Source organism: Perca fluviatilis, chromosome 23 (assembly GCF_010015445.1).
Source record: "Perca fluviatilis chromosome 23, GENO_Pfluv_1.0, whole genome shotgun sequence".
In the NCBI taxonomy this organism is placed as follows: domain Eukaryota; kingdom Metazoa; phylum Chordata; class Actinopteri; order Perciformes; family Percidae; genus Perca; species Perca fluviatilis.
The window spans coordinates 738497-758200 of record NC_053134.1 but is presented as its reverse complement, the minus strand read 5'-3'; the positions used below and the strand labels follow the sequence as shown (position 1 = coordinate 758200).

Sequence of the window (19704 nt, the reverse complement as noted above, 5' to 3'; positions counted from 1 at the left end):
CTCTAACCCTAACCCCTGACAACATTACCAATGATCAGTAACATTATACATCATCATGTCGTTGTTAATAAAAGAATCATTACATAGAAAAATAAATAAAAAGAGGTACATGAAAACATGAATTTACAATTAGTAAGAGGTTTCAGGGAAAATAAACTCTACAGTTTTAACAATTGTAATACTTTTTATTTTTCCAAAGATCTAAGTAGAGATTTTAATTCTATGAGAAAAGGTACAAACTGGCAGCAATAAGTGTTTTTCTTTTAATAAGCGTGAACCATTCAACAGTCCAACATGACTATGAGTTGTAAGATTCTTGTAATCTGCCAATAGAGACATAAGAAATGGGCCCACAGACCACACATAGTGAAGAATTGCCTGCCTCAACTGTTCCACATTGTCTTTTGCACCAAATTGTTACTATTTTAGACACAAAAAAAGTTAATCTTAGACACTTAAGGTGTCTGTAGTGTGCAGTGAGGCCAATTTTTTGTCATCTTAACTGTTAATTTCCCAATCTCAATAGTATTTCCATGTTGTTTATTTTTCCCATATCACACGACCTCTGACCATGTGACATGATGAAAACGGATAATGGTCATGGGTCACTGCAATCAAATACACCTGAGGAAGGCCAACTTGTGGGCCGAGATGTTGTGGACCTTTTTTCCACTATTGAAGGATTTTTCCGGAGCATTAAGCTGTTGTACAGACTTCACCTTCTTTGAACTAGTCTGTGTCTACAGTCTTTAAATCTTTCAGTCAGTAATGGAGCAGTCACTGACCACAACAACCACAGTCACACAGAGGGAGGACACAAAGCTCTTATTGTGAAAGTCTGCTTCCTGACAGGTGGAGCTGTGACTCATCAGAAAAAAAAAACTCACCTGAGTTGTTCTACGTCGACATTTTGGACTGTTTGAAGAAACTGTAAGTTGCTGTTTGATACTTTAACAACACGTTAGTCTTTGGTCTCTTCAAGGTTAGTTTCTGGCTCTGTAATGTTAAATATAATGTTTCTACTTCACTTCTTATTTCCTGAGAAAGTGTGGACGACTCTTGTGTTGAAGATAAATCTCCATGTTGTAGCATGAACTACTACAGAGGAGGTTTTAAATACTTTGCCAGGTGTTTCTACGTCTGTCTGTCCCAACCGTGAGGCTGCCGTCAGAAAGCTTTACAGCTGTGTAGTTGAGATCTAAATGAAGGCTGAGTTTGAAGATGGGGGGGTCCAAGCTTTTCTCCTGCTGTCAGAAAACACACCGTCGTCTCCACCAACGTAAAGTCAGACACAACAGGACTCTACTGTTTCCTCTGGGACCTTTCAGAATAAAATGTATTGACCTAAATGCCTCTGTTACTGTTGTAGTGATGGGTGGAGGAGGAGGAGTAGTGTCTCCAGGTCTATTATTTTACAGTCTACAGAGGACAGAAAGGTGAGATTGATTGTCATAATGGAGTGTTGTCTCCATTAGAGGACAGAAAGATGACATTAGTCCTGGAGTCTTTCCAGTGTTCCTGTTCTCCCAGAGAGATAATGAATGACTGAGCAGAGAGCAGAAATCATTCAGTGAAGAGCTTCAGACTTTATCTTCTGCTTGATAGCTTCTAGTTTCTCCAGCAGCTTCTGTTTCTGGAGATTAAAAAGTGGTCTTCCTCTCTTTCTAACAGGACCCATCAGAGACCAGACCCTCCTGAACCTGAACCTGAACCCAGCTGTGTGTCCATGAAGACATCACTACTTTAAAAAAGAAGGCGACCTGTAAGGGACCGGCCAGTTAAAATGGAGGAGAGGAGAAGGAAGAGGCAACGGAAGAGCAAGAAGGAAGGGGAGGAACATATTGAAATAAAGAGCCAAAGACTGAGGTGAGTTGTTCTGAAACCTCCAACAAACTAGAAGTCCTTTTGTCTCATTGGGTGTGGGGTCTTCTTGTAGAGGGTCTCTGTGTTTCCAGCCCACTGTAGCCGTCCAGGTGAACTCTGGGATATATATGGCCCTGTTTTCACCTGGTATCAAAATCTGATCTGAGTGATCAGATCACAAGTGGACAGCTTTAAGTAGAAGTGTGAATCATTGAGATCTGATCACTCAGAGCACATACTGAGGTGGTCTGATCTTTCTCTTATATCCCCGTCTGTCTGCTGCTCTGTGCCCCGCTGTTACCTGGGAAAGGCAGCCACCGGTATACAATAACCTTTATTATTTGTTTCATAAAAACGACCCCAAATCCCCAATTACACCAAAATGTATTACTACCAACCTTCCTGCTTTTATGTCTCCTTTTATTTGTTAGTCTCATTGCCAGATCTCCACAGCACTGAGAAAGCAGGCAAACTGAGGTGGTATGAATGGTTTATTTTACTTTATAACATTTGTTACAAAACATTTAGTCTATATCCACAACTTTCATTTCCGGGATTGCTCCGTTGCCCCCTGATGTCCCTCATCTTCGGCTGGATGTCCATCCCCTTCCTCTGTCTGTGTTGGCGTTCTAACCTCCATTGGATTTGTGAGGACTATGGTTAACTGCTCCTCAGATCTCTGCAGGGTAAATCCAGACAGCTAGCTAGACTGTCTGTCCAATCTGAGTTTTCTGTTGCACGACTAAAACTACTTTTAAACATACACGTTCCACCAAAACCAGTTCCTTCCTGAGACTATTTAGCAGAGGCACCGTGGCTCCGTCTGGAGCTTAGCCCCGCCCCACGATGATTGTGATTGGTTTAAAGAAATCCCAATTAACCAGAGCACGTTGTTCTCACATCCAGGAATGCTGTGTGGACTAGCCAGACCTTCCTCCGCAGTGCTTTGGAGGAAGGTCAGGCTATAAGAGACTACTGAACATGACCCTCAATAAATGTGTTTTTCTATCAGGACCCATCAGAGACCAGACCCTGCTGAACCTGAACCTGAGCCCAGCTGTGTGTCCTTTAAGAGCAACCAGTCAAAGGGGGATTTCATTGATTTTAAACGTGTTTCTGACAAAAAGTAAGTCATTATTAGCATTCAGTTGTTAATAATTATGTATATAGCCTGTTGTATTATTATATTAGGAATAGGTATCAGTTCTTAGTAGTATTCATGTTGCTTCCTCTTTTTCTTTAGACTATCTGCTGATGGAAGGTAAGAATTAAAAACTGACAAACATTACTAATATTTGAAATAAAAACAGTTGTCTGTGTTAAAAGATTTTTTCGATATGCACATTTATCTCCGTTTTTTTCAGGATCCAGAGACCAGAGTCTCCTGAACCTGAACCCAGCTGTTTGTCCTTCAAGAGTAACCAGTCAAAGGATGATTTTATAGATTTTAAACAAAGACATCCATCTGACAGAAAGTAAGTTATCAGTACCATATAATGAGATTCATAGATATAGTATTTTAGAAGTATTTCACATAGGCATCATTTCCATCAGACGCTAGATCATATTAAGTTGCTGTGAACTGTAAATTCACCTCTTCTCATTTGGTATTTAGGCCTTTATTAGTGACAGGGGAGAGAAGGGGGGGATGACATGTAGGAAAGTATTGCAGGTCAGAATCAAAACCACGACCTCCGCATCAAGAACTGAGCCTCTATATGTTGATGGCTCTACCACTAGGCCACCCCTGTTTATTCATAGTGGGATCAGCAGTACCACCAACACTTTAATGTCAGGGGAAAACGTCTCATGCACACTCCTTCAAATAAAATTTTTTTGTGGAAAGGATTTATTGTTGTTATTGACTGAAATGAGAATTTTTTTTGCTAAATAATTTCCTGTCTCACTCACAATATCTTTCTGTTTAGACAACATTTTGAAATATTATGTTTTGATTATTTGTTTTTTCTGATTTCAAAAAATATATTTATTGAGTTTGGGACAGAAAGTAAAGCTTTATTGGCATTTAATTGTTAATAATTAAGCCTACATACATATTCATATTAATATATTTAATGCAGGGAGACTTTACCTAAACATGTGACCCTCAATACATGTGTTTTTCTATCAGGACCCAGCAGAGACCAGAGTCCCCTGAACCTGAACCCAGCTGTGTGTCCTTCAAGAGTGATCACTCACATCAAGGCCTCATTGATTTTAAAGGTCAACAACCCTCTGCTGAAAAGAGGTAAGCTGTTAATAATATTATAATATTGCTGATTCATGTTTCAACTTTTATGTATCCAGAGAAGTTTTGAAATTTATTTTCAGCATCTTCCTTCTTCACTTATATTTATCTTCTCACGTCTGAAAGCTGTCCAGTAAGACCAGTCTTCAACTATAGATCTCAATTTAATATTGGACCTAGTTTGGTCCAATATCATCTGGTGTTTTAGCCCCATTAAAAAGCATTTTAAATCTCTCATAGCCACAGGTTAGGCTAAAAATCATGAATGGTAAAATTCTTCCCAAATGTTCTTCTCCAACTGGTAATACCTGGGGGATAGTTGGGATGTATGTGCCTCAGAGTGCCCCTTCCAGGGTAACTTCATTTGCACATCCCCCCTTCTGCCATTTGAGTCTGGACATTTAAGGCCAAGTTTCAGTGAGTGGGTTCATGACCAGATTTTTTTTCCCCCAAGTCTCCTGACCCAAATTGGTCAAAATGCAAAATTCTTCCCAAATATTGGATGTGGGTTTGCCAGTTGGATGTCAGATCAGAAGTCAATAAGGGGAAGCAAAAAAAGGGAACCATCATCCAACAGTATCCTCAGTCCAGGTCAGCAGTTCTCCCTGACTACAAACAGTCCATCTAAGCTTTGCTTCCCCCTCCTGAGTCGGCTGATGGTTTGCCAAAATCATTTTGAGGCCAACAGAAGGTTTTTCACTGTTGACTCCCCAAACTATTTCTACCTACAAATGTTTGTTTCTATGACTACAGAATCTGCAGACCTCCTGGCCTCATGGTACCAGTCTGCTGCTTCAGGAGTCCTTTAGGCCAACCATGTTCTAAACCTTTGCTTCTTAGTTCTTTCTGTTGATTCACAGTGGGATCAGCAGTACCACCAACACTTTAATGTCAGGGGAAACCATCTGATTCAATGTGGTAATCAATACTTTAAGTCAGTGGTTCCCAACCTGGGGTCCGGGCACCCCTTAGGGGTACGGCAAAGATCACAGGGGGTGCGCAAGTCTTTATCTGGTTTGAGGTTGAGGTAAAAAAAAAATATTTGCACATGTTAAACAAATTATGATAATGTATACAAAAGTCGGTATAAAAACTATATATTTTTGTTCTCGCTTAAAATTGGAGGCAGGCTACTTAGTAGGCCAAACCTCTGGGAGCTCTAAACCTGGGGCCCTTGCTGTCATCAGGTCAGCTGCTAGCTGTTAACTGCTAGCTGCTAGCTACTATCATCCTTGTCTTTCCTGCCCCCATGACATCACTGTTTTATGAATGAAACATGGCGGAGAAACATAAAAGTCCTGATAACTGCTCTGTATCAAAAAAGAAAGTAGAGTTACCTCAACTTAGGTTTCGGGGGGTGGGGGGGCTCAGCTTTTCTTAGACATGAGTAGGGGGGCGCCAAGGAAAAAAGGTTGGGAACCACTGCTTTTAGTCACAGGACCTTTACCTTGTGTTTTTCTCTGTGTGGACAGACATGATGTGAGCTAATTCTTCCTCATTCCTCCACAGAGTGGACCAGGAGAGCTCAGAGGTTCCCAGTGGTCAGTCTGCCCAGCAGCATCAAACACACCTAGACTCCATATTTATGGTCTGTACATGTACAACAACTACTTTTACATCTATTCTGTTCAGTTATCTCCATGCTGCACTTTTCAGACCAGTGGCTTGTCAGTCTGTCCAACATGGATCTGATGTTTGCTTCCATGATTTCAGTTTGATTGTGTCATTCATATAATCTTCTGTTCCAGCTGCTGGAGGATAACATTGTCATGTTTGTGAAGAACGAGCTGAAGAAGATCCAGAAGGTTCTGAGTCCAGATTACCCAGAATGCTCAGAGAGTCAAAGGAAGGATGAGGATTCAGAGCTGAGGAGGAGCAGAGAGGCATTTCTGAAGATCACACTGCACTTCCTGAGGACAATGAAGCAGGACGAGCTGGCTGACCGTCTGCAGAGTAGTAAGAGGATTTCTCTAAAGATTTAACTTGCTGGACTAATGGGACGTTTACTAATGTCTCCAGAGAAGGGTCAAAGTATGTTCCTGTTTTCTTTATAAATCACTTACTGATGTTCTTTTTTCTGTGTCCATTCAGGAAGTCCAGCAGGAGTTTGTAAGAGTGACCTCAAATCTCACCTAAACAAGACGTTCCAGTGTGTGTTTGAGGGGATTGCTAAAGCAGGAAACCCAACCCTTCTGAATCAGATGTTCACAGAGATCTACATCACAAAGGGAGGGACTGCAGCGGTCAGACAGATTGAAACAGCATCCATGAAACCAGACAGACCAGAAACAACAATCAGACGAGAAGACATCTTTAAAACTCCACCTGGAAGAGATGAACCAATCAGAACAGTGATGACAACGGGAGTGGCTGGCATCGGGAAAACAGTCTTAACACAGAAGTTCACTCTGGACTGGGCTGACGACAAAGCCAACCAGGACATCCAGTTCACATTTCCATTCACCTTCAGAGAGCTGAATGTGCTGAAAGGGAAAAAGTACAGCTTGGTGGAACTCGTTCATTACTTCTTTAGTGAAACCAAAGAAGCAGGAATCTGCAGGTTTGAAGAGTTATCGGTTGTGTTCATCTTTGATGGTCTGGATGAGTGTCGACTTTCTCTGGACTTCCACAACACTAAAATCCTGACAGATGTTACAAAGTCCACCTCAGTGGGTGTACTGTTGACTAACCTCATCAGGGGGAATCTGCTTCCCTCTGCTCGCCTCTGGATAACCACACGACCTGCAGCAGCCAATCAGATCCCTCCTGGGTGTGTTGACATGGTGACAGAGGTCAGAGGGTTCACCGACCCACAGAAGGAGGAGTACTTCAGGAAGAGATTCAGAGATGAGGGGCAGGCCAGCAGAATCATCTCCCACATCAAGAAATCACAAAGCCTCCACATCATGTGTCACATCCCAGTCTTCTGCTGGATCACTGCTACAGTTCTGGAGGACGTGTTGAAGACCAGAGAGGAAGGAGAGCTGCCCAAGACCCTGACTGAGATGTACATCCACTTCCTGGTGGTTCAGTCCAAAGTGAAGAAAATCAAGTATGATGGAGGAGCTGAAACAGATCCACACTGGAATAAAAAGAGCAGGAAGATGATCAAGTCTCTGGGAAAACTGGCTTTTGAGCAGCTGGAGAAAGGCAACCTGATCTTCTATGAATCAGACCTGACAGAGTGTGGCATTGACATCACAGCAGCCTCAGTGTACTCAGGAGTGTTCACACAGATCTTTAAAGAGGAGAAAGGACTGTACCAGGACAAGGTGTTCTGCTTCGTCCATCTGAGTGTTCAGGAGTTTCTGGCTGCTCTTCATGTCCATCTGATATTCACAACATCTGGAATCAACCTGCTGTCAGAAGAACAAACAAAATCAACACAGTTCTACCAGAGTGCTGTGGAAAAGGCCTTACAGAGTCCAAATGGACACCTGGACTTGTTCCTCCGCTTCCTCCTTGGTCTTTCACTGCAGACCAATCAGAATCTCCTACGAGGTCTTATGACACAGACAGGAAGTAACTCAGAGACCAATCAGAAAACAGTTGAGTATGTCAAGAAGAAGATCAGTGAGAATCTGTCTGCAGAGAGAAGCATCAATCTGTTCCACTGTCTGATTGAACTGAATGATAGTTCTCTAGTGGAGCAGATCCAACAGGCCCTGAGATCAGGAAGTCTCTCCACATATAATCTGTCTCCTGCTCAGTGGTCAGCTCTGGTCTTCATCTTACTGTCATCAGAGGAAGATCTGGACGTGTTTGACCTGAAGAAATACTCTGCTTCAGAGGAGGCTCTTCTGAGGCTGCTGCCAGTGGTCAAAGCCTCCAAAAAAGCTCTGTAAGTGTGATTTATTCATCAATATATACTCTTATATCTTTTAACAGGAGAGAATGATAAATACCTTTTAGGTTTGCTTCCTGTTGTCTTTCCAGGCTGAGTGGCTGTAAGCTGTCAGAGACAAGCTGTGAAGCTCTGTCCTCAGTTCTCAGCTCCCAGTCCTCTAGTCTGAGAGAGCTGGACCTGAGTAACAACAACCTGCAGGATTCAGGAGGGAAGCTGATCTCTGTTGGACTGAAGAGTCCACACTGCACACTGGAGACTCTCAGGTCAGATCAAGAACAAGAATCTTTGAAAACACAGTATTGAAAAATACATTAGAAACATTCAAAGAAGTGAATGTTTCCAAAGTATTCTATTCTGATTTAGAATCACTTCATAAAGAATGAAATATGAACTGTTGCTGAGATCCAGAAATAATATATATTTTAAAATCATGTGACTTTATGTTTATCCCTTGTGTGGTCCTTCGGGTCCCAGTGACCCGAAGGACCACACAAGGATTATGTACTTCCCTTTACTTTGTTGAGAATTGCTCTCTAAACCCTGTTTGTGTAAAGTAAGTAAGTAAAGTTTATTTCTAGAACACATTTAAACACAGTTTAAGCTGACCAAAATGCTGTACAAACAAGAACTAAGGTGCTGTATTAACCCTTGTTTAGAGAGCAATTCTCAACAAAGTAAACGGAAGTACATAATCCTTGTGTTGTCCTTCGGGTCACTGGGACCCGAAGGACAACACAAGGGTTATTCCTGATTATACAACAAGTAGATCTGACCAGACAATCTGATTTGTGATTGGTGAACTAGACATTTAGAACGTATTCAAATCAGCATAACAGCACACCCAGAGCCATTTGAGCATACCTGGTGCAGTACATAAAATATTACTCCGCCATTTCCATGGCAACATTGTAACTTCCAGGGCTGAAACAACAGTAACGTTAGCCTACAACATTGATACAATGGATTGTTTTGTTGTTAATTTTGATTCATATCACAGACTTAGATTTAATGAATGGTTGGAAAAGGATGAGAAGTGAATCATTGGATGAAACAACATTTTTACAACACTGTGGAGTTAACTGTTACTGGAATACACTACCGGTCAAAAGTTTTAGAACACCCCAATTCTTCCAGGTTTTTATTGAAATTCATGTAGTTCAATGTCTTATTGTACTCTGAAATGAAAGAATAGAACAAATCAACAATTTAAGTTAAAAAAGAAATCATGGAATCAATTTATAAACCAAAATGTATTCTAAATTTTTGACTCATCAAAGTAGCCCCCTTTGGCAGATATAACAGCTGAACACACTCGTGGCATTCTTTCTACAATGGAAATCAAATATTCTTCAGAAAGTTCTTCCCAACTCTGTTGCAGAAGTTCCCATAAATGTGTGGCACTTGTAGGTTGCTTTGCTTTCACTTTTCTGTCCAGTTCATCCCAAACCAGCTCAATGGGGTTTAAGTCTGGTGACTGTGCTGGCCACTCCATGTTTTTAAGCTTACCATCTTGTTCTTTTTTCTAAGGTACTTCTGGCAGTAGCTTGACTTTGTTTTGGGTCATTATCTTGCTGTAGAGCGACAAACCTGACCAACAGCAAGAGCATGCGGAGAGGTTACTGTATGGTGGTAAAATTCAGGGTGCCTTTCACTCTGTACAAATCACCGACTCTGGATCCAGCAAAACAGCCCCAGACCATCACGCTTCCTCCTCCATGTTTGACAGTAGATGTCACACACTAAGGAACCATCCTTTCGCCTACTCGATGGTGTACAAAAATCCTGCGTGATGAACCAAAGATTTCAAATTTTGATTCATCAGTCCATAACACCTTCTTCCAGTCTTCAGTAGTCCATTGGCAGTGTTTCTTGGCCCAGGCAAGCCTCTTTTTCTTATTCTGATGTCTTTGCAATGGCTTTCTTGCTGCAACTCAACCTATCAAACCTGCAGCTCAAAGTCTTCTCTTTACAGTTGAAACTGAGACTTGCTTATTACGACCACTATTAAGCTGTTGTCCTGTGAGCCGCCTATCACGCAAGCTGTTGACTCTCAGAAACTTGTCTTCTGATTCTGTTGTGGCTTTGGGTCTGCCAGACCTCTTCCTGTCAGAGTTTCCCCCAGTTTCTAAGTGCCTTTTGATGGTGAAGAATACTGTACTCACTGACACCTTGACTTTCTTCGCAATTTCTCTGTAGGAAAGACCAACATTCTTAAGTGTTACGATGGTCTGTCTCTCTTCCATTGTTAATTGCCTTTTTCCCACCATTTTTATGGCAACACACTACTTTCTGCAGAACAATACTGTTCAAATAATGCTCAGGAGGGTATGGTACCACAGTGTGTTCCAACAATACTTTTATACAAACAGAGGGGTTTGTAAGTAATCCAGACAAGTTGGAACACCTGTGGGAATTGGTAGCACCTACTTTCAAAACTTAATCAACCTCCATTGCTGCAACAGCTTTACATTGTTAACCCATTTCTTGTTCCCTGAAAAAGGCCTTTTTGTAAAATTCTGAAATGTACATTATTTTTCAGTTTTGGATAACCTTACTTTTTTTTAACCTCAGGCAGTTCACCACTTACCTTTGTACCAGTTCAAGCTATTCATTGGACTTGAACTGCTAAAATTTCAATAAAAAAACAAAACAAATTTGGGTGTTCAAAAACTTTTGACTGGTAGTATAGTTTGGATCACATCAGCTGTTTGGATCACATCAGTTGTGCCACTGACACGTCAATAATGAAGTTTGCAGACGTATAGTAGCTAAATCTATCCATGAAAAAAATATTCTTTTCAGTATATAGGTATAACCAGATTAAGTTAACCCTTGTGTTGTCCTTCGGGTCACCGGGACCCAAAGGACAACACAAGCTCAACGCCAGTCCAATACAAAATGTCAAATAAACTGGACGGGTCCCGGTGACCCGAAGGACAACACAAGGGTTAGCCAAGCAGTTTGGTGTTTTTATGTGCAGTGGTTATTACGTTTGGAAAATTCCAAGATTGTCTCTGTTGCTTTTCTTTATTTTGAGAGTGAATTGCCCCACAATATGAATATAGTTTGATACCTTTTGTTTAGTTGGAAACCATTGTTGTATAATCTCTTTATTAGACGAGAGGGTTTAATTTAACGTCATAATCACTTCAGTCATGCTTACGAGCCTCGGCACCAGCACCTCGGTAGCATCACTGTCGTGTCAATAATGACGTTAAATCAAACCCTCTCATGTAATATTGCTTAATTCGGTCACGATTAATTATCTTGTTTCCAACATGTTTAGAGTAGAGCAGCAGATATTTAAACATGCTGAGAAGGAATTTCATATACTGTATCACCAAAAGTCCAGACTCAACATATAAACACAATCGTTATTTGTCTTCTTATATATTTCTCTAAACATTAAGCTTTATTAAATAATTACTCCTCATTCACTCACAATGCGTTATATTTCCAATGTGTTTAGAATAATATAGCAAGAATTTTACCATGTGTTTAAAAGGAATTTTGTATTCTCTATCACCAAACGTCCAGACTTAAAGGTGTGATAGAATACAAAACCGATTTTACCTTGTCATAGTTGAATAACGACAGTTCGGTGGGTAAATAGGACATACATAGAAGCTCAAAATCCCATTGACACCCCTTTACTATGAAAATCTCATATTTTGAAACTGCCGCTGAAAACGGGCGAATCTCAACAAAGTTAGTTGCTTACGTAAGCATCTCAAAACCTGTACCTTTGTCACAGCCATGGGTGTATTAAGAGAACAGTCACGCCCCAACATTTACATTGGCTACACAACTGACCTGAGATCAGGTAGTCTTCTGAATCTAGGTCGCACAGATCTCTGCTATTCCATTACAAAATTCACTTCTGAAACTTTTTTATGCAAGAAATCAACCATGTAAAGATCAAATATGGGCCGTTTTACGAAAATGGATGGCTAATTGCAAATTTTGTCCGACTGTCTGTCGGAGTTCAGGCCGGTGCTTCCTGGGTTGCTACATCGCCGTCTGCCTGTCCTCCGTCACAGACCCCGGCCTGCTGTGAGCTCGATTGAGCTGGGCCGCGGCCCGGTGCTCAATACTCACCCTTTCCTGGGTGACTGGAACTACCACACGCCGCTGCCCTGACAGAGCTCCAGGGCCTGCAGCTCGCTGTTCTCCCTCCCCTCTTCCTGCTACCGGCCGACCGGTGAGTGACTGAGAGCGCGGTCAGCGAGCTTGTTTCGCCCGCATTCTCTTACCGCAGCCCGCAGGTTACAGTTAATCTTATAATTGATATGTGTGTTGAGTTATTTAAACAAACAATTGGGGAAATAAACTCCTCTTGTCCGCGAGTCTCATTGATAGAGCCGCGGTGAGCTGGAGTCCATCAATGAGAGCTAGCTAGCCTCCTCCAAACTCTGACATTCACAAAAATGCATTCAATTGAAATCAGAAAGTGTTAGCTAAGCTTTGTAAGACCTTGGGGAACCTGTAATATGCATGCCGTGACGAAATTCAAACTGTAAATATATTCTAGTTATGCCGAAAGTGGAGCTAGCTAGCTGCGATAATTCCCCATTGTATTGAACGGGACATATAGCTAGTTAGCTAGCTAGCTGCTCCTCGTAACAAGACCCTGAGTTCATAAAAATACCTTGAATTCAAATTGGACACGATAGCTTTGTAAGACCTTGGGCTAGATGTTATATAAGTGCCGTGATGAAATTCAAACTGTAAATATATTATAGTTATGCCGGCAGCCGGCTGCGGAGCCCCGGTAGTGCAGTAATCCACAAAGGGTGACTTTGCCCTGGGTATGGAGCCCAACAGGCTGCCACTTTCTCGTCAGACTGTGTGGAGCTCCTAAAGTCTGACACGTCTTACCAAATTTGCAATTAACCATACATTTTCGTAAAACGGCCCATATTTGAGCTTTATATGGTTGATTTCTAGCATAAAAAAGTCTCAGAAGTGAATTTGGTAATGAAACATTGCAGTGTCTGAAATATGAGCTTCTGTCGCGTCTCTAATGTGTGTGTATTGGGGATTCGCTCAACCAATCAGCACGCGTCTCTCATGTGTGTGTATGGCGAGTCGCTCAACCAATCAGCGCGCGTCTCTACGTGTGTGTAGGGGATAAGGCTCAACCAAGCAGCGCGCAGCTCATCTAAATATTCATGAGCATACCATATTTGGAAGAAAAGCTCTTGTTACAAATAGGGCCAAAACACAGGGATGCATAAGGGCCAATAAAATATCAACCAGGCCATTTTCAGCCCAACCAATGTTACATACCCCATTAGCAGACCATAAGGAACAGTGTGAAATACCCTATATAATCATTCTATCACCCCTTTAACATTTAAACACAAATGTTATCTGTCTTGTTCATTACTGTCCCTCTAATAAAGATCTGTAAGTGTGATTTATGCATCAATAAATATTCTGATATCTTTCAACAGGAGTTAAATATAAATAACTTGTTTCCTTCCTGTTGTCTCTCCAGACTGAGTGGCTGTAATCTGTCGGAGAGAAGCTGTGAAGCTTTGTCCTCAGTTCTCAGCTCCCAGTCCTCTAATCTGAGAGAGCTGGACCTGAGTAACAACAACCTGCAGGATTCAGGAGGGAAGCTGACACTGATCTCTGTTGGACTGAAAAGTCTACACTGCACACTGGAGACTCTCAGGTCAGATCAAGTTACTGTTTGTCTTTAATTTGAGATATTTCTATAAAATTTAAGCTTCATTTAATTTAAACAACCCTTCTCATGTCAGGACTAAAATTTTACAATTTTGGAAAATCGTTTAATGTTACAAGTATTTTGTTTTTGTTTATAATCCCGCGTCATAAAGCATCAAATATGAACTGTGGCTGAAATCTATGAATCCTTTCATATTTTAATATCTTGTGACTTTGATTCCTGATTCAGTCTTGATTAGTTATCTACAACTTGTTGAGAATAAAACAGGATTCAAACTGAAAATGGATTTAACCAAAAATCTAGACTCAACATTTAAACACAAATGTTATCTGTCTTGTTTCCTGTCGTCTCTCCAGACTGAGTGGCTGTAACCTGTCAGAGAGAAGCTGTGAAGCTCTGTCCTCAGTTCTCTGCTCCCAATGTTCTAGTCTGAGAGAGCTGGACCTGAGTAACAACAACCTGCAGGATTCAGGAGGGAAGCTGATCTCTGTTGGACTGAAGAGTCCACACTGCACACTGGAGACTCTAAGGTCAGGATTCATTAACCCATTCAACTGATGACCATTTAAACCCTGATTAACTTTAGTTGATAAAACAGCTGACGTGTAGCTTTGTGTCTGCTGATTTGATAAACTTGGGCAGTACTTATTAGACTCGGAGAATTACTTTACATGAGGGGTTTTCATAATTTTCTTTTGTTGTTGAATAATGAAATACCACAGATGATTTTAAAGATTTATTATAAATCTGGACCAAAATGCACCTAGACAACAAACAAACAAAACAAACAGATGGCTCCACGTGTTGACAGAGGGTTCCTGTGTGGTCTTCTGTGTATTTTCAGTCTGTCAGGCTGTCTGATCTCAGAGGAAGGCTGTTCTTCTCTGGTCTCAGCTCTGATCTCCAACCCCTCCCATCTGAGAGAGCTGGACCTGAGCTACAATCATCCACGAGACTCAGGAGTGAAGCTACTGTCAGCAGGATTGAAGGATCCTCTCTCGAGACTGGACACTCTCAGGTACAAACACTGAGATATTTGTGTAGGAAGTTTTAAAGGAGAACATCTCCAGGAACTAAAATGATAACTCCCTTTTGTTAATAATTGATATACACTACCGGTCAAAAGTTTTAGAACACACTCTCATACACATCAAATAGCCTATTATAAGAAAAGCTGATTTCTCGAGCAGAAAACAGCTTTAGAGGGTGGACAGTTGTTGTGGGTACTATGAAATAAAATCCTGACTTAGACCTCCGCTATCTGGAAAGTGTCCTGAGATAACTTCTGTTATGATTGGACACTTTAAAGGAAATTAAACTTAATTAAATATTTTAATTTAATTGAAAAATGAATATAAAATGAGTAAATTCCAACCCTACACTTGATCAGAACGAAGCTGTGTGTGTGAGAGTTATATAATGCCCCCCCCCCCTCCCCCATCCTCCTCCTTTCAGGGTGGAGCCTGCTGGAGTCAGATGGTTGACACCAGGTCTGAGGAAGTGTAAGTGTGTTTTTAATTTCATTCATCAAACTGTGACATCACTCATTCAACCCTCTGATGTTATCATCAAAGTGCTGATAGGTTAATAACTGCAGCTGTGTTGTGTCTCGTTCTCTCCGTTAGATTCCTGTGAACTCACACTCAACAGAAACACAGTGAACAGAAAACTCAAACTGTCTGACAACAACAGGAAGGTGACACGTGTGTTAGATGATCAGCCATATCCTGATCATCCAGAGAGGTTTGAGTGGTGTCCTCAGCTGCTGTGTAGAGATGGTCTGACTGGTCGCTGTTACTGGGAGGTCGAGAGGAAAGGAGATGTTGATATATCAGTGAGTTACAGAAGAATCCGCAGGAGTGGAGACAGTAGAGACTGTTTGTTTGGATGGAATGATCAGTCCTGGAGTCTATTCTGCTCTGATGATGGTTACTCTGTCTGGCACAATAACAGAAAATCATCCATCTCCTCCTCCTCTGTCTCTGGTAGAGTAGCAGTGTATGTGGACTGTCCTGCTGGCTCTCTGTCCTTCTACACAGTCTCTTCTGACTCACTGATCCACCTCTACACCTTCAACACCACATTCACTCAGCCTCTTTATCCTGGGTTCTGGTTCTGGTCTGGCTCCTCAGTGTCTCTGTGTTCTGTGTAGGACGGAGAGTCTCCTCCTGTTTCTCACTGCTGATCAGTTGAATCTGTACAGGATCACACTTACAGATATATTTCAGGTTATTCTTATAAACTAATGAATGAACTTTGTATAAAATAATTCCGAATGATTGAACAGATTCCTGGTGAACATTGTAAACTTCTTCCACTTCCAGTCCTTTAAAGATGGAAGCTGTGATCATGAAATTGTAGAAATGCCGTTGACTTGTGTCATGTTTTGCATAAAGGTTCAGTGATGTGTTTGTGGTCTTTGGTGGTCTGTTTAACTTTTAAAGTCAGTGAACTCCAGGAAGGGGGGGGATTCATCGAGTTCTGTCTACTTCTTGGCTGTTCAGGATCTTTCTCTAATTATTTTAGTGTTACGTTTAAAAACATCCAAACAATAGACTGTATATATGAATATAACAGTAATATTTACAGTGTATGATCCAAAACACTTTCTTAAAGGGTTGGTTCAGAATTTTGGACATAGGACCTCATTTCCAAGTTAGCCAGTGTGTTATTTATCAGTGGAGACCGTTTTCAACATGTTTCATCCAGTCCTTCCACTTGCAAAGTTCGCTGGTGCTAGGCTAGCGCAAGTCAACAGTATCTGCTAGCCTGCCACTAAAAAACACTTCCCCACTCCACAGTACACCCGAGGAAAATACATTATAACGCCAGACTATTGATGTAAATGTCTGTGTTGATAGAATAATGTTAGAAATATAACTACCCTTGCACACATTGCAATAGTTATACTTTGTTCCCTGTAGTTGGTAGCATAGGCTATAGCAGCGGTGGAGTGATATTACCTAGGCTAGCAGTTAGCCCAGCTAGGTATCTACGGTATCTACCAAGAGTGTAGCTATACCGTTAGCTAACGTTTGTAATTCTCCTCAATGCATTGATCTGTAACGTTATCTCCACTAATGTTATCAGTCTCACTATCAGTAGCAGCTAGGCTAACCTTATAAAAGGGCCTAGCTTTATTAGCTAGAGTAGCCTACCAAAAGTTATTACCTGTTCATCAGTAGCTGTTGGTGCATCTGGAAAGAGGGATGGAACCGCATTCGTTGTCAGTGACTTGTGGTCCTTTAGATTACGGGGGGTTTCAAAGTCGTCTGGTCTAAAATGATCACTACAAATTTGCCACTTGAGTAGCGTCTCCGCCTTGATGTCCAAGCCAGCAGCAAGAAGCCACAGTTGGTTCCTTTCTGGATCTCCCAATGGAAATTTGTGGAAACTTTGTGGTGCCCATCTGTTTTTTTTATTTCTAAATGCACACTGAATCACCATGTTGCCTAGTCTTTAGTTTCCAATCCAATGCTTCAATACCAATATACTAAGCTACTATAGGTGTGCCGACTGTAGTGCGCTTCTCTGTTTACTTTTTGGCACAGTACTACTAACCGGAGCAAGGTAAAATTCCGCCGCTGCTGAGAAACTAGTCCCTCAAAATGTAATGCGATCATTGAGATGAAAGGGTAGTTTTATTTCTAACATTATTCTATCAACAGACATTTACCGCGATAGTCTGGCGTTATAATTTATTTGCCTCGGGTGTACTGTGGAGTGGGTAAGACTGCTTTTAGTGGCAGGCTAGCAGATACTGTTGACTTGCACTAGCTTAGCACCAGAGAACTCTGCAACTGGAAGGACTGGATGAAACATGTTGAAAACTGTCTCCACTGATAAATAACACACTGGCTAACTTGGAAATGAGGTCCTATGTCCAAAATGCTGAACTACCCCTTTAATGAGATGCTGCGGATGTTTAAAGGTTGATCAGCACAACTACAGGGAGGGTGCAGTTGCATGATGGGAAATGTAGTTTGGCGAAACTTGAATATATGGATTAATTGTAAAAAAAAAAAAATCTACAACTTCTTATATATTAAATATGTCAAATTAGGAATATTTAAAAAAAAGTTAAATTATTTTTTAAGATCAGAGATATATAGAGAGTTATAATAAAACTCTGTACATTCATAAACTGTTCATAAGATAGCATATCACCAGATTCATGGAAAAGATTAAGAATGTGATTTAAATCTCTTTGGAAACATTAGGTAAGAAATAATGATTTGTTTCTAATACGTATGTTACAGTTGTTCCGGAGGAACGTCTTTGTGGACAAAAGCTTCCAAGCTAGAAGGGCTTGCTGATGGAATTTAGATAAATTAATTTTCAATTTATTTGGCAGAAAATTACATTTTAAAATAAAAGACCTCCAATTTTGGGTTAAAATACCAAATTGACTCAGGGTTTTTAAGACTTTAAAGGTGTTCACAGTGTGAATGAAATCTAGGACCTAGTACATTTTTCTTTAGCTTATGGGACTTATTTTTCCAAATTAAATCCAGAAAAATTAGATTTACGTCAGTGGCTGTTGAATCATTTACAAATAAGGATAAAGATGGATACACAAAACGAGATATAGACCCTCTGTGATTATTGTAGGGTTTCTGTTGTAGTTTTTTCCTGTTTTATTTTGTAGTTTCTCTGCTCTCCCATGTTATATCTTGTTTTACTTCCTGTCTTCTGCTTTCCCACCTGTGTGATTACCTGTCCCTGCCCCTATGTTGCACCTGTGTCTCATTGTCTCCCCTGTCTTGTGTATTTAATTTCAGTCTTTCCTTTACTGCTGTGCAAGATCGTCTGTTTTCTGTGTGTGCAGCCGTCGAGCAGTTTTTCCCTGTTTCCTGTGTTCCTGAGTTCCTGATTCCTGTGAATTTTTGACTTCTTCCTGTTTTTCGGATTTCCCTTTGCTTGTCGTTTCCTGGACACTGTTGCCTGTAAGTTTTATTAGTGCTTTAATAAAACCATTGAACTTTACTCACCTGAGTTGTGCATTTGTGGCTCCATCTCCTGGTGTGCTTGACACCCTCTGCTTTGGAGAGGAGAACTCTGCCCAAAATAGACAAATCCTTTTGAAGCCAGATGTTAAAAATAGTTTTAGTCTTTTTTAGTCTACTTGAAAAATGTAGATGTTGTCTAGCAATAAGATTTCTAGTTACAGACTGATGTCATGAAGTGGTGTATGTATGACACGCCAATTAGTATTCCATTATTGGCGTGTTATCAAGACGCATACTCGCTTTTTAGCGTGTTTATCAACGCCATTTGGCCTCCATTGACTTACAATAGTAGTATGAAAGCCCGGAAATCCACATAGGGAGGTTGGTTGGAGGGGTGTATGGGTAAAACAACACAGGACTTTCACCCAGGAGACCAGGGATCGTGTCCCGCGTGTCCCGTTTCCTAAACCCAACCGTCCCGTTCTTCCTTTCCTAAACCCAACCCGTTCGCCGTGATGCTAATTCCTCGAGTCCTCGAGTGTCACTCTTACACTGTTGCCCCAGGCAACCGATAGCGTAGGATCCCAAAATGGTGGGTGGGCTCAGACACCTCCCAGATCGTCACGTGACAGCAAGCTACCATGACGTATGTCCTCATTCTCAATACGGCGTAGACATACACGCATATAGCTCAAAATGCATAGGGATATAGTATTACCAAACAGATACATGAAATGTACCGTGTTTTCCGGACTATAAGTCGCACTTTTTTTCCTACTTTGGCTGGTCCTGCGACTTATAGTCAGGTGCAACTTATATATCAAAATATATATAATTTAACATGTTTTGTAAATGTTAATTCATACTGAAAACATTACTGTCTACAGCCGCGAGAGGGCGCTCTAGGCTTGTGACAACTAGAATGCTGCTCCTAAAGACAACTGAGAAAGAAAAGAGATAAACTGCAGGTAGTAAAATATGCAGCCGAAAACGGTAATCGAGCAACAGAAAGAAAGTTTGAATTGAGGGAGAATCTTGTGAGGGAGACTGGTGAAAAGGTGACTCTTACTGCAATGAAGAAAACAAAGAAAGCTAATCGGCT

At 41.1% G+C, this 19704-nt stretch overlaps 2 protein-coding genes across 2 annotated transcripts; both read left to right on the top strand.

Annotated features, from left to right (window-relative positions):
- Positions 1-1531: 1531 nt before the first annotated feature.
- Positions 1532-6375, top strand: LOC120553341 (the record flags this gene model as incomplete). The annotated part of the gene is made up of 8 exons (XM_039791665.1): positions 1532-1866; positions 2876-2989; positions 3107-3124; positions 3228-3338; positions 3995-4111; positions 5621-5699; positions 5860-6067; positions 6203-6375. Coding segments are annotated over exons 1-8 (903 nt in total), but the record flags the coding sequence as incomplete, so codon positions are not given.
- A 108-nt stretch (positions 6376-6483) lies between these two features.
- On the top strand, positions 6484-16064 carry LOC120553340 (NLR family CARD domain-containing protein 3-like; the record flags this gene model as incomplete). Its single annotated transcript, XM_039791664.1, has 6 exons — positions 6484-7952; positions 8048-8197; positions 13615-13638; positions 14498-14671; positions 15109-15155; positions 15279-16064. Coding segments are annotated over 6 exons (2391 nt in total), but the record flags the coding sequence as incomplete, so codon positions are not given.
- Positions 16065-19704: the final 3640 nt, after the last annotated feature.